This window comes from Syngnathus acus, chromosome 15 (genome assembly GCF_901709675.1).
Source record: "Syngnathus acus chromosome 15, fSynAcu1.2, whole genome shotgun sequence".
Lineage (NCBI taxonomy): Eukaryota > Metazoa > Chordata > Actinopteri > Syngnathiformes > Syngnathidae > Syngnathus > Syngnathus acus.
In genome coordinates, this window is record NC_051100.1 from 3,427,288 (window position 1) to 3,440,846 (window position 13,559).

A 13,559-nucleotide genomic window follows, 5' to 3' on the forward strand; every position below is an offset into this window, starting at 1 on the left:
TGGACTGGTCCCCAGAAAATCACAGGCCACCGAGAAACTCCACTTCGGAACGTTTGACTCCCAAAGATGCCACACGATGGTGCCAAAGCACTATTTTATATCACACTGCACAAGAATACAGATGTTTTTTTGACAAACTTGCAAACCTGAGAAACGCAGCTCCAATAAAGTTGATTTAGCCTGCAGTTCTTCAAATGTCCTGCTGGTGTCACTGCTGCTCCTCTCACTCAGGTTTTAAACAGGTTGCTCGAGTCTACCCTTTTTTTTTTCTTTTTTTTTTTTAAACCTCGAGTCCACTCGCGACACCAAGCTCACTTGCACTCTGCCGCACCGCAGACGACGCCTCTTCGCCGGGCATAAAAAAAGCGGCTTTTATCGTTTAAAGTGAACTGGCACGTAAGAGGTTTTTAGAAGGGACAAGTGTGAACGTCGTGGGCGGGTTTGGCTCGCTGAGTCTTCCCGTTTGGTCGCTGTTGAATTGCAGGTCTGTCAAACAGGACTAAAGTCCACTTGCAATAAACAGTACGTGGAAGACTATTTCCTGCTTTCTTCTTCTTCACGATTTCTACGTGATTAAGGTAAGACTTAAACACCACATAGCAGACTTTCAAATAGCTTTACTCATCGTGATTTCTTCTCTCATGATGCTTAATAAGGATTTTTTTGACAAATCATTCAACCAGTGTGTGATCTAATCAACTGAAACCAGTATTTTGAATTACTATCACGTGTCATCTGTGTACGTGGGCGAGAGGGGGAAAAACTTAAAGTACAGGTGTCAAACTCAAGGACCGGGGCCCAAATTTGGTTCGCCCCATCAATTTTGTGGCCTACCCAAGTGTCTAGATTTAATTTTTGACAGCAAGTCTGTACCAAATTGCAATTTCCATCTGCTCAAAGTCTGCTAACTCAAAGTTCACATTGGAGTGACCTGACTTGTGAGTTGTTATCTACCCTTAGTTTCATTTTGACTTGTGATACCATAGAAGTCAAATCCACTAACTTCACAATAAGATGCTGTTTGGCAAGTAGTGAATCATTCTTGTACTACCGGTTAACCTCTGCCTGACACTCAAAAGTTTCCATGTTCTTGCCGCACTTTTCCGTTTGACATTTGCATGTCTGTGCGGGTTGTCACCGACTTCCTTCGGAAATAAAATATTCACTAAAGATGCTGATTATTAAATGTATTCATGTGTGCATATTGCAAACAGAACAGGTTTGCTTTGACCAACCAATCAGCGGACAGCATCCTGTGCGGATTATTTTAAAATCGGATTGATTCTGGAAATTTTTCACTTTTAGTCATCTAGAACATGCACCAACAGTACTGATTTTAAAGGGCAGATTAGACTGACGTGGCAACACAAAAACTTAAATCTAATTGGATAAAAAGACAACATGCACATTCTGGAAGCTGCACTGAGATAAAGAAAATAAATTGTTAGGATAAACTCATTATGATTATTTTTGAACCAGCTGAGAAGACCACAAACATTGAGAATGGAGTCAGTGTGGAAATGACTGGCGACATAGTTGAATGAACTCATGTTTGTGCTGTGTGTCCATGGTACAATGTTTCTATTCTCCTATTGAATATTGATTGCATCCTTGTTCCCTGACTCCAAACCAGGGCACACAATTTGGTCATTTTTGCTGATTACAAAGCTGAAGCAAAAGAAAGAACGAATCATCCTCAACTGCCGCCGTCTTTTGTCTGAGCGACGCAAGTCTTACAAAGTCGATAGACTCAATACAAACACAAAAGTGCAGAGTCAAACAAAGAAGGCTTATTAAAATCGCGCCTGTCGTCTTTTCTACTTGTTGTCTCACAAAGACGCACATGCCTTGGTACAAAGAGTGTCAAGTCTTTTTTTTGTACTGTTGATGAAGTCGCCTTGTCATATATTTTTTTCCGCTGCTAAAACAGTAAACGTGTGTGCAAGTCCGAGCTCTATTTAAATGTGTGGCGTGTCAGACAATATATTCGCTTCCGCCTCTTCTTTGTTTTGTACTTGTGTAAAAGCCTCCCCAATTTCTTTTTCTTAAGACCACATCAGCACCACTTTGGCAGACTGATGAAGCGGCCGTCTGAAAGCATGGAGAGGCCTTGACAGTCATTTTGCACGAGCCAGATAAATGACTCCTAAAGGGCTCCTTGGCGCGCTTCCCCCGCAACCCGATCAAAGGAGCTTAGATGAGTCTGTAAAGGCAACTGGCACCTTTGTTATTGCCAACCCTCGGGGTGAAAGTCCGTCACAAGCTCAAAGCCGCGACTGTCGGAATTGATGTACGCTATATTTCCGAGACATCGAGATATAAGTTTGCAAAATCGTCTCAATAAGCCCCGCCTGAAAATAAACAGGAAATCTGTCATTTTGGTTTGATTAATTTGGTCATTTCCAAAATCGGCATGGGAGTACCACACTTTTTTTTTTTTTAATACATGAGGCTAAAGGAAATTAGCATAGACATTACAGTAATCATAAATCTCAACTGCTGCTTTAAGACACACAGAGCAGCAACACAAACAACCAAAGCATAAAAAAAACACACATAATATTCAACACTGTATATTTAAACAGCAAAATGTTCAATCAAACCACACAGTTTGCCTAATGAAAGTCTGCTAGCTAAATGCATATACGTTATGCAAAATACCGTAGCTGGGCCATGCGAGATACTGTGAGACTGGTTACACGCCTCTGCTGTGCTGTTGTTTGCATATTTGAAAAGTCAAAGGAGCACATTCAGTATTTACACATGCACACCTGCGGGCTTGTCACCATGTCCTAGCGGACTCCTGTGACAATAGTTATATATAATTTCATATGATTATTTAGTAACCATTCCTATTTATTTTGGGGTGGAGCAAAACACTTATTTTAATTATTCAAATACATTTTTTTCCCCCCCCAATAATGTTTTTGGGTGGATGTGTCTTCTCTTCTTTCAGGTCCTTGCAGTGAACCAGGCAGCCAGTGTGTGAATATGTTTGTGTGAGCTTTTTCGCTGGTGCATGCATCCTGCTCACTGAGTGTGTGTGTGTGTGTGGAGATGAAGGCGGCCCGCTCCTCATCACTGCGGCTCCTGCTGCTGGTTAGCTGCTGTGTGTGCGTGGCGGCCGCCTACCCATTCAGACCGCCGCTGGATCTCGACGTGACTCCGCGTGTCACCGTCTTGAGCAATAGTAAGCGTGTTGTGTGTCACTCAATCATCCAAAAGTGCTCATTAACCATCATTAACCACAACATTAGGTACACCCGTTCAATTTATTGCCACACCCGCCAACAGAAGGTTACTGACAACATTAAAACAAAGAGAATTATTCATTTTGTTGTTAAAAAAAAACAAGCTGTAACCTTAATGCTAAATAGCATCCATGTTGCAGTTTAAACAGCAAATTGAACACAAACAGTGCAGTAACATGTTGACAAACAATGAAATTGTTATTCTCTGCAACAAATAACTGATATTAGTGTCGTACCGACGAGATGGAAGAAGAGTTGAGATGTCTCAATGAACAGGATATTCGTATCCCCCAAGTGGCTCATTTTGAAAATTCATTTTAATTATGCATTATTGTATGATTTTATAAAGTCTAATAGTGCTGCTTTTGCTTATCAAATTACAAAACAGTTTTTGGTTAGAAGAGTGGAATATATATCTATCTATTTGTAACAGTGTGAGATTCAACATTTTTTCTGTGATCTTTATACTTCATGTCGTTATCTTTATTTTCTTAAACTAAAACACTCTTCTGACGCAGCTCCTTTTTTTGTTCCCCACATCGCGACATCTTCCGCCAGTCTGTCATATCACCCGTGGCACTTCGTCTCTCAGTCCTTCCGTTCGGATCCCCGCAGAGACTGACGGCGCTTTGACTTTTTTTGAGGGGTGCACCGTTACCATGACGACTGTCGCGCTCGACGTCGACTAACACCTGTGACGATACATCATTTTATCACATTATTCTTTTCCAGCCTCCAATAAAACCAGTGCGCTAGTTATAATATAATTAAATATAATGTAAAAAAAAAAATAGACAGTTTTTATAGCATGATTTCACACTTTAATTCAATAAATATTTGCCGGTCCATCTGGAATGCACGCTTTAGCCACTAGGCGGCAGTATAAACACGTACACGAAGAAGATCGTAAATAAGTCAAGTCAAGTCAAGTCAAGTTTATTTGTATAGCCCTAAATCACAAGCAGTCTCAAAGGGCTTCACATAGACAAAAATTGACAATTATTCTCAAAGCATGTTGAAATAAAAGAATCTGTTCGAATATCCGTTTTTATGACTTTAAGAGTCTAACTACTGCAACTTTAATGCTAGTTTCATTAGCATACCTATGGAATTTTGCATTGGCTGTTAGCATTAAGATAAGACACATTAGTACAGCAAAGTTATCTCACCTGAGCTGCATCAAGTGCAGTTCTGATCTACAATCTGCTTTAGTTTTCTGTTCATTGCTCTTATTTTAAATTCATTAGTGCTCACTTTTGAGGTCAAAAAAATCCCGCGTGAAGGCTTTTATATGTAAATGCCGTCATTCCTGTCATCTAGCCACATTGTATCTTAGCAACCTCATGAAGGTACAGACCACCAGCCAGATGATTAAATCTGTTTTTTTGCACTGTGGGTTGTTCATCGGAAAACGCTGAGGAAAAAAATTACAAATCTAGCCCACCCCCAAAAAAATGACACTCGCTGATAACGCTTGTATGACTATCAACAATGTTACGTCACCACTGGTGATGAATTTAGTATTCTACAAAAGTGCCATATTTTGATGCACAGCTATAACTTTTACCTCCAGTATCTTGGGATGATGTTACTTGTCTTACCGGGTGCTTATCTTTCTCTCCCAACAGCGTATCAAAATGTACCCTTTCACCTCCAATCTTGTATGCAGCAACTACTACGTGCCTCAGCTTGTTATTACTTCATCGTATGACGTTAAACCGAACCCTGACCAAATTTTATCTCACAGTTCTATTGCATTCACTTTTGTTTCCCTTAGATATGAAAATATCAGAATTTTGACTTTTGCTTTATGAAATTTGGACAGCACCAGAACAAAGCCACGTAAGTGACGAATAGCAGCTAGCTTAATGCTAGGCTACCGTTGTTTTTCTTAATACTCGATAAATCTGTCAATTTAGTTTTCAATTTCATCCGTCGATTCAAAATCTGCTCATTATTTCAAATTGCCAGTCCAGAAAATTTCCCAAAATGAAGAATACGATTCAGCAACTAATGTGTTCTGTAAAATGTCATCAAAGGTTCATCATTGTTTTTCGAATGTAAAAACAAAAGTTTGATTTGGATTCAACATAAAGATAATCATCCTTGATGATGTAATCTCACAGCGGAATCCTCAAGGTATCGTCTCGGAGCATTGTGTTTGCCCACGGTGAGCCGCTCATAGTGTGCACGCTCACGGAGGCAAAGTTATTGTCCGGGAAATCCCACGCAGCCATCCGCTAATACTCCTCCTCCTCCCGCTGAGAGGGAGTCAGCACACAATCAGACAGCAGAAATGAAACGCGACGCGTCAGCTGAGGTGGGAGGAAGTTAGAAATGCGCAAGTCACAAGTCAATCCCGAGTTACTGTGGCTAAAGGCGAGGAACGCATTTCAAGCAAGGCGGATGACGTTGGTATAAATTCAAGAGTTTACTATCAAACTGAAGATGAAACAAAGACAATTGAGCTAGTCCATTTAGCTTCATGCTAGCATTTTGTGAAGTACAGTCTTTTTTTGTGTTAAAAACATTTTTATATAGGGACATGGAACAGATTAATGGCATTTCCATTCATTTCAGTATGGACAGACGATTTGATTTACAGACACTAAAGAGAAAATTCGAAGGAAAAACTGCCACGGTTGTTGAGAACGGCAACTGTTTGTTTTTTTCGACTAATATTGTTTACATTTGTCGTGACCCTCCAGTCGTATTATTTAGAACTTCCTTTTTCTAGAACAGCAATTCCAAAATAGCTTGGCGACATATTACTTTGGTAGTCTGCTCCCGCTCATAAAACATTCTCACCATCAACGTCCGTTGCGTGTTGCTGTTACCAAAACCCCAGAGGCGGCTGCGGTGTCATGTTTACACAATTCAAGTGGCACCCTGATCGACCGTCCATTGTGCTTACGCAAGCCCCGGGGCGACTTTGCTGGACTTTCAAGTGAGAACCTTCCACTATATGCTGTCTCTCTTTTCTACGAGCTCGCAGAGACGATATCGCTTACTCTCACATACAGGCTGCAGAAAAGCCTCTTTTCATTTTATTTCTGTGGAGTGCTATATACAATCTGAAATTATTTCTTAGCCAGGCTGACTTTTTCATTGCAGCTTCAGTGCAAATTGAATCCAGAGCAATATAAATAATGGAAGGTATCCAAAGTCGCACTGCTATTCCGCAGTCGTACTCTTGGAGATGCACGCCGGCCGGTTTCCTCTACATTTGTGTGATTAAACTTGATGATCACTTCAAATGTGATTGCCTCTCAGCATCTGTGTGATTTCTGCACGGCTGTGAACAAATCCCACTTGTGCCCGCAGGTCTGCAGGGCTGCAGGCGCTTCAGCTCCTCCTCGGCCCTCAACTACAGCACCATGCTGCTGGAGGCTGACAGCCAGCGCCTCTACGTCGGGGCCCGGGGGGCGGCGTTTGCGCTCAACGCCGCTGACATCTCAGCCGCTCCCGCGCTCACTGTGAGTTCATTTGCTCGTGTCCAGGCTGTTTTTTTAAGGCTGCTTTTGCATTTAAGCTTGACGATGGGGCATCCTTAATCACCAGGGGTTTTCAACTGGTTTTGTCCACCATTATAACCAATAAACAACTTGGGGACCACTCTTTTGGTAGAATATTTTTTTTATTTTGCACTGAAGGCGGATACCTATCCAGTCAATTTATTTGCATCTGTATGTCCATTTTGGGAATCTCAGCTACATTTGACATCATTTGGTTGGATAAATGATTCACCAAATTAATAATAGATCAAATTAATTAATAATAAATCAATTGTAAATAATTAATCCATTTTATTTAAAAAATGTTAGAATCGTTTTTCCATTTCCAATTTTGCGGACCACCTGCAATGCCAGCACGGACCACTAGAGGGCCGCGGACCACCGCTTGGCAACCCCTGATTTTTAAAACAGTCATTGCGGTAAAGCTCCTGTCGTGTCTGATTGTGCGTTTTTGTTACATCAGATCGAGTGGGAGGCCTCCCCCGAGCAAAAACGCCAGTGTCTTCTCAAGGGGAAAGACAACAAGGTGGACATTTAACTTCTCCCTCTTTTGTATTTATATCCTCAATCAATCCTCCTCCTCCTTTTTTTGCTTCCAACAGACGGAGTGTTTCAATCACATCCGCTTCCTGCAGAGGTTCAACTCCACGCACCTGTACATGTGCGGAACGCACGCCTTCAGTCCTCTGTGTGCATATATCGTATGTTCAACCCGTGTGCGGATCATGTCGCATTTCCATACATATAATTTGAACACTAAACCTCAGAGCAATGAGACAGACACTACATTTCTTTTCATCATTCTAATAATTGCATTTTTCCGATGTTCCAACCTTGAGCTTCACAAGGCCAGCTTGCCGCTGATCTGTGTTTGTATTCCAGCCTTAATATCGACAAGGCCACGCACCCAGGTGTCTTGTTGCTATGCCAACGTAAAGCTTTAAGGAGAGAATTAATAAGTGAGTTAGAGAGTGTAGCTTTATTTTGCACTTTTTAATTTGATTTTTTACATATGCTCAATGTAATGCCGCTTCGGGTGGGAAAGGAGAGCCACAGTCAAATAAATAGAATTTGATTTAATTCCTGTTACATTCTATCCTGTGGGAAAAAAAGTGGATTGTGCACAATCTTTTTCTTTTTTTTTTTTTTGTTACAGGATGCTGAAAAGTTCGAGATGTCTCTGCCCGAAGAGGGCCGAGACAAATGTCCCTACAGCCCTACAACGGGATACACCGGCCTCATCGTTGGTAAGGACTTTCTCCCCATACCTGTCAAACCGAGAACAAAAAAAGTAACTTTGATTTCCTCTCAGACCAGGAGCTGTTTACCGCTTCCCAATATGAGTTTCGAAGCTTCCCCGATATCCGCCGCAACTCTCCCACTCTGAAGACCGAGGACGCTCCCACACGATGGTTAAATGGTGAGACGCCTCTTTTTTTTTTTTTAAAACGCTTGCAGTGCTTGTCTCTGTTTCATTGAATTCTTGCCAACCTACTGAGTGAAATCTAAATATCGAGCCGTGCATCTTAATGCTTGTTTTCTAACAAGTGGGATCGTGTTGGTGTCAGTGGCATTTCTGGGACCATGCATAAACATGAGCCGAGGATATAATTGGGTCTCCTCGACGGGGAATGAAAAATGGTTCCTCCCAGTAGTGCCAAGTAGTCCAGATACTTTCAGCTGTCTGTGTTTTACTTGAGTATTTACTTCCTTGTACGTAACTCATTCACTGCCAACCCAGTTAATATCTTTGACGTCTATAACCGTCAATGGCACAGAATGAGTTCAAAGAATAAAATAAGTATCAAGTGCTTGATTCTCCACATTTGGTCATCCGCCTCATTCTTCCAGAGGCCAACTTTGTGGGCTCGGCATTGGTGAGGGAGAACTTGAGCAGTAGTATCGACGGCGACGACGACAAGATCTACTACTTCTTCACCGAGGGCGGCCAGGAGCACGGCGCCACCTCCGGCGGCCACGGAAGGGTGGCGAGAGTGGCTCGGATTTGCAAGGTGAGCGAAACAAACAAAGATGATGACAGAAGTTTTTTTTTTTCCCTGTATCTGATCTTCTCCCGCCACCTATTCCACCTCAGGGAGACCGAGGAGGCCTCCTGACCCTCCAGAAACGTTGGACGTCTTTCCTCAAGGTCCGGCTGATGTGCTCCCTGCCAGAGTACGACTTCCACTTAAACGAGCTGCGCAGCGTCTTCGTGGTGCCCGGAGACACGCCGCAGGACACGCTCTTCTACGCAATCTTCGGCCTGGGCTGGTGAGTCGCGGGGGAAGTGAGAAATTGATCTGTTAAGACAGTCGAAGCGAGATCAAAGGAAGGAAAGCATGAAACGGGCGAAGACGGGAAAGGAAAATGTGGCAGACAGTCGATTTAAAAATCATCGGTCTGCTTGTGTTCAAATAAGTTACCGCCTCAACATTAGTTTTGTTAGCCCGTGTATAGCATGTGTTCGCTTTAAGCTAGCAGATTTTCACGAGACAAATTGAATGTGATTTGATTCAATACGCAGCGTATAATTGTCTTTGTTCACTATTTAGCTTTATAGCACAAATTTGCCAAACTGCCAAAGCATTTTTTTGGGAGTTTTGAGTGTTATATTTGTCAATCTTTGTAATTTTGGAGGAAGTGTATAAACCGTGTTGACCTGGGCTGTGTGCCGTTTTCTCCACGTCTTTCCTCTTCCTCTCTAATCTGCTCCTTCCATCTCTGCCAGAACTCCTCCTGCGCCTTCTCATCTCTTCCCTCTTGCCATTTATCTTGTTATTTTCATCTTTTAAAGTAGGTGCGCCACTGATCTACTGTACTTCTACAGCGGTCGCCATGGTTACGCCATTTTTTTTTTTTATTATCTCCGTTGCCGCTCACACCATGTACTCTGCTCTCGCTCACTCCGCATGTATGCGCGTGTTTGTTTCTGTCTTTTTTTTTTTTTGGTGGGGGGTAGGAAAAACATAAAGGCGTCTGCGTTGTGTCGCTTCTCGCTGTCTGATGTCCAAAAGGCGTTCCAAGGGCCTTACATGGAGACGCAGGACTCCAACTGGAAGGAGTACAGTGGAAAAATACCTGACCCACGACCTGGAACGGTAAATAAAAAAAAAAAAAACACGGACACCTCAAGTGGCACCTTGACTTTTGAGTGCATGAACCTGCAAGGTCTTCCCAATTTTTTTACTTTCTTCACCCTATTTTCTGTGCCCCTTAGTGTATCACAGACACCACGAGGGCCAAGGGCATCAACGTGTCCACCTCCCTACCCGATGACGTGCTCAACTTTGTCCGAAGGCACCCACTCATGTCCCAGCAGGTCCAGGCTTTCGACCGCCGCCCCCTGTTGTTCAGGAGGACCACAGACTACACTCGCATGGCGGTGAATGTCGTCCAAGGCTTGGATGGCAACGAGTACCATGTGTTGTATATGGGAACAGGTGGGAAGCAGCTTGGCCTTTTAGCTCAGCATGGCATTCATCTCCAGAGAATGCCGGCAATTTTTCTTTTCAAATGTTATGTAATTGGTTTGTTATTAACATTGTATGTATGTGAAAAGAGTTTTGAGTGCATTTTTGTGCCTTTCAGATGAAGGCTGGCTGCACAAGGCCGTCCACGTGGAGGGTCTGCTGCACATCATCGAGGAGCTGCAGCTCTTTGAAAAACCGCAGCCTGTGGACAATGTGATCATCTCAGTTGATCAGGTAGTGTGTCTACACCACGCACGCACACATGCACGCGTGTTTATTATTTGTTTGTTGCGTAACAGGTGAGCGTGTACGTGGGCTCCCCGTCAGGCGTAGTGCAGCTGCCCCTTTTCAGCTGCCGTCGGTACGCCTCCTGCTACGACTGCATCTTCGCCAGGGACCCACACTGCGCCTGGAGCGGGGACCAATGCGTGGACGTCATGATGTCCACCGACAAGTACGTGCTCTTTCTCTGACTGAGTGAACGAGTGTGTGTGTGTGTGTGTGCCAGCACAGTTTCCAAGGCATTTCACAACAGGGCAACTTCCCGTTTTAACCAAAGCAAATAATAAAAATCGAAAACATGTGCGGATAGGCCGATATGCTTGTGCGCGTGTTTATCAGGTGATCAGAAGAAAAAAGCCGCCTATCACCTTTTGCCTAACCTCAAACAACACTGCGCCCTGTCACAGCGCCCTTTTTCCGAGAAGTTACGTAATCCCTATGTTGGCTGAAACAAGCATGAGCTGAAAGTAAACACAATGTGCAGCGCTTTACTTCAAGCCACGTTTCCAACGAAATTGGAAACGCTAGCCAGCTTTTTGTTCTTTATTGATCATATTGGTTAGCTAAACTTTAGTAGAAAGCGCTATTAGCATAGACACAATCCAGAACCCGTGTTACATAAACATACGGATTTAAATCTTAAAACACACTTATTTATATATTTACATTGCACTCATGTGTTGTTTTCTCGCCCTCCAAGATCCACGTTGATCCAGGACATCCAGCAAGGCAGCAGGGGCTGTGACGACTCTCAAACGGGTAGGTAGAATTCTCCCAAAAGTTTCTTCTCAATCAATACCAGTGATGAAAGTCAAACCAAAAACAATGCATGGAGTTTCCATTTTTTGAAAGCTGATTATGCACACGCTGCTCTCCTCTGTTCTTTTAATCCCGTTCTGAGAGAGATCTGCTTGATATTCATGGCAGGGGAATGCTGACTCCTTCCTCGCACTTTCAATCTGATCAAATGTGGCAGCTTCTTGTTTTGGCCTGTGCTAGGTGATAAGATGGCTGAAAGTAACACGAGTTTAAAACTTTGGACGGCCTTTGATGTAAAATATGCGCCGGCTGCCAAGGAACTGTTCGATGAAATTTTCACGAAGGGGAAAATGTCGACAGGGGTATTTTTAAAAAAGTATCTTGCCCTACCTGTGTTTAAAAAAAAAAAAAAAACATGAGCTAGCAGTTTTCAAGCTATGTACCGAATCACAATTTTTGAATCATCTCAACTTTTCTCCCTTTTCCAGAAGTGTCCACGCGCAGCCGCTCGGTGCGAGTGGGCGACGACGTGCTGCTGCAGTGCGAGCTCAGCTCCAACCTAGCCGCGCCGCTGTGGACGCTAGGCGGCCAGGAGCTACACGGCTACGGCCTCAGCTCCGGCTTCCGGACCGGCACCGACGGCCTGCTCATCATCCGGGCCCGCCAAGACCAAAGCGGCCTTTACACCTGCTACAGCGTGGAGAACAACATCCAGGTCGCCGTGGTTACCTACAACGTCACCGTTTCTCCCGACTCGTCTTCTTCGCCCGTGGGAAACCCTCGCCGCCACTTCAACGCCGCGACGTCGACGCCCGCTCCCTCCGAGGTGGCCCCGGTGCCTCGGATGCCGCACTCGGAGCTGCTTTCCGCCAAGAACATGGAAACCATGTATCTGTCCCTCATCACCATCCTGGGCAGCCTATGCGTGGTTCTCGCCGTGGTGCTGTTCTACCTGGGCTTCTGCCTGCAGGTTGGCACCCGAGGGAAGTACTCGCTACCCACGGCGGCCGCGGCGTACCCGAGCGGGAAGAGAGACCGCAGGAAACAGCAGCGAAATTCCGCCCACTTGGAGCTAAAGACCATCTCCAGCAACGGACACGCCGTCCACAACGGCGTCTCCAAGCCACCAAACGGCAACGTCGACGAAGGAGGCTTCTTGCAAATCGTCCCGGGCGAGGCTTACACCTCACCCAACGAGGAGAAAGCATCCCCGCCGCCGGCCCCGCCGCTGCCCGTCACGCCGGAGAGCAACTTCCCCAACGGGTTCTCGGCCACCCTGCCCAGCGTCCTGCGGCGGATGAACAGCAACAGCTACGTGCTGCTCACCCAAAGCGACACGCCGCACTGCTCGTCCATTTCCGAGGAACTCAACAGGATCTTCGAGAAGCGCAAATGCACTCAGCTGACGGCCAGGCCGGACGAGAGCTCGGTGTAGCCCGGGGGACGGGAGACTCGCTTTGCTCAAGTTTTCAGAACTTTCGGGGGTGTCAAGGGATGGCAAAAGTGTGAAACAGAGGTGGCGAGAAAAAAAAAAAACATTCTACCTCATTTCATTTGTTCCTTGAGGGACACTTGCAACCTCTCTGGAATTAGGATTGCAAAATTCCAGGTGGTTCAGATCATGAATAGATGGATGTAATCCTTTATTTTCTTTATTTAATTTTTCTCTTGTTCGAGTTAAACTGGTGGGGCGTGGCCACGATTAACCAGTCACCAAAAATTCCCCATCTTAAATTCCCCTGGAAATTTACCAGAAACTCGATCCTTTGCAACCCTAAAGCTGGGCTCAAAGGAAGACGGCAGCTAGCTAAACTTTGTTAACATTAACTCGGTACAAAAATGACCCTATGCATTTTTAAAATGTGTCACTCACAAGTTTTATTCGACTCTACTCACGAAAAATAAAATTGGGCACTGATCATACTGTGACATCCTGCTTCTTGTGACGGAGACGACAGGTTCGTTCACTAATGGCACACTAGTTGGGCTTTTGTGCCAAATTTCCAGAAGGCACTTTAAGCTTTACACAGCCTGCCTTTCAGTGACTCCTCCAGTATTTCTGGTGGAACACGCTCAAGTCATGTCAGAGCCTCAAATACGTGGAATCGCCTTAATATTGTAAAATAATTGGATACTAATGTTTTGATGCATTTTCAAATGTTAAACTCCCAACTAAATCTTCTACTAATAACTTTGCCTTGGTGTACAGTACACACACACACATTTCTTTAAAAAATACAATTAAAAACATTTTTGAAAAAATATTTAAGCGAATCGATATT

At 44.2% G+C, this 13,559-nt stretch overlaps 1 protein-coding gene across 2 annotated transcripts; it reads left to right on the top strand.

Moving 5' to 3' along the window:
- The first annotated feature begins 276 nt into the window (after positions 1 to 276).
- On the top strand, positions 277 to 13,200 carry sema4ga (sema domain, immunoglobulin domain (Ig), transmembrane domain (TM) and short cytoplasmic domain, (semaphorin) 4Ga). 2 transcript variants are annotated; one of them, XM_037271870.1, is made up of 15 exons: positions 277 to 578; positions 2,957 to 3,190; positions 6,576 to 6,727; positions 7,230 to 7,292; positions 7,369 to 7,467; positions 7,923 to 8,013; positions 8,079 to 8,186; positions 8,618 to 8,778; positions 8,862 to 9,037; positions 9,726 to 9,864; positions 9,984 to 10,206; positions 10,355 to 10,470; positions 10,536 to 10,690; positions 11,219 to 11,277; positions 11,766 to 13,200. In XM_037271870.1, the coding sequence occupies exons 2-15, from the start codon at positions 3,058 to 3,060 to the stop codon at positions 12,710 to 12,712; spliced, it is 2,622 nt and encodes an 873-aa protein (XP_037127765.1). In that variant the 5' UTR covers positions 277 to 578; positions 2,957 to 3,057; the 3' UTR covers positions 12,713 to 13,200. The 2 variants fall into 2 exon arrangements, with proteins under 2 accessions (XP_037127765.1, XP_037127766.1); XM_037271871.1 differs by lacking the exons at positions 277 to 578; positions 2,957 to 3,190; positions 6,576 to 6,727; positions 7,230 to 7,292; positions 7,369 to 7,467 and adding an exon at positions 7,512 to 7,725.
- The last annotated feature ends 359 nt before the right edge of the window (positions 13,201 to 13,559 follow it).

What these genes read in the sequence shown, in the direction of transcription:
- sema4ga (XM_037271870.1), top strand. Translation starts at nt 3,058, where the DNA reads ATGAAGGCGGCCCGCTCCTCATCACTGCGGCTCCTGCTGCTGGTTAGC. An exon ending in TGTGTTGTATATGGGAACAG is followed by an intron (nt 10,207 to 10,354) that starts GTGGGAAGCAGC and finishes TGTGCCTTTCAG; the next exon opens with ATGAAGGCTGGCTGCACAAG. An exon ending in TGATCATCTCAGTTGATCAG is followed by an intron (nt 10,471 to 10,535) that starts GTAGTGTGTCTA and finishes GTTGCGTAACAG; the next exon opens with GTGAGCGTGTACGTGGGCTC.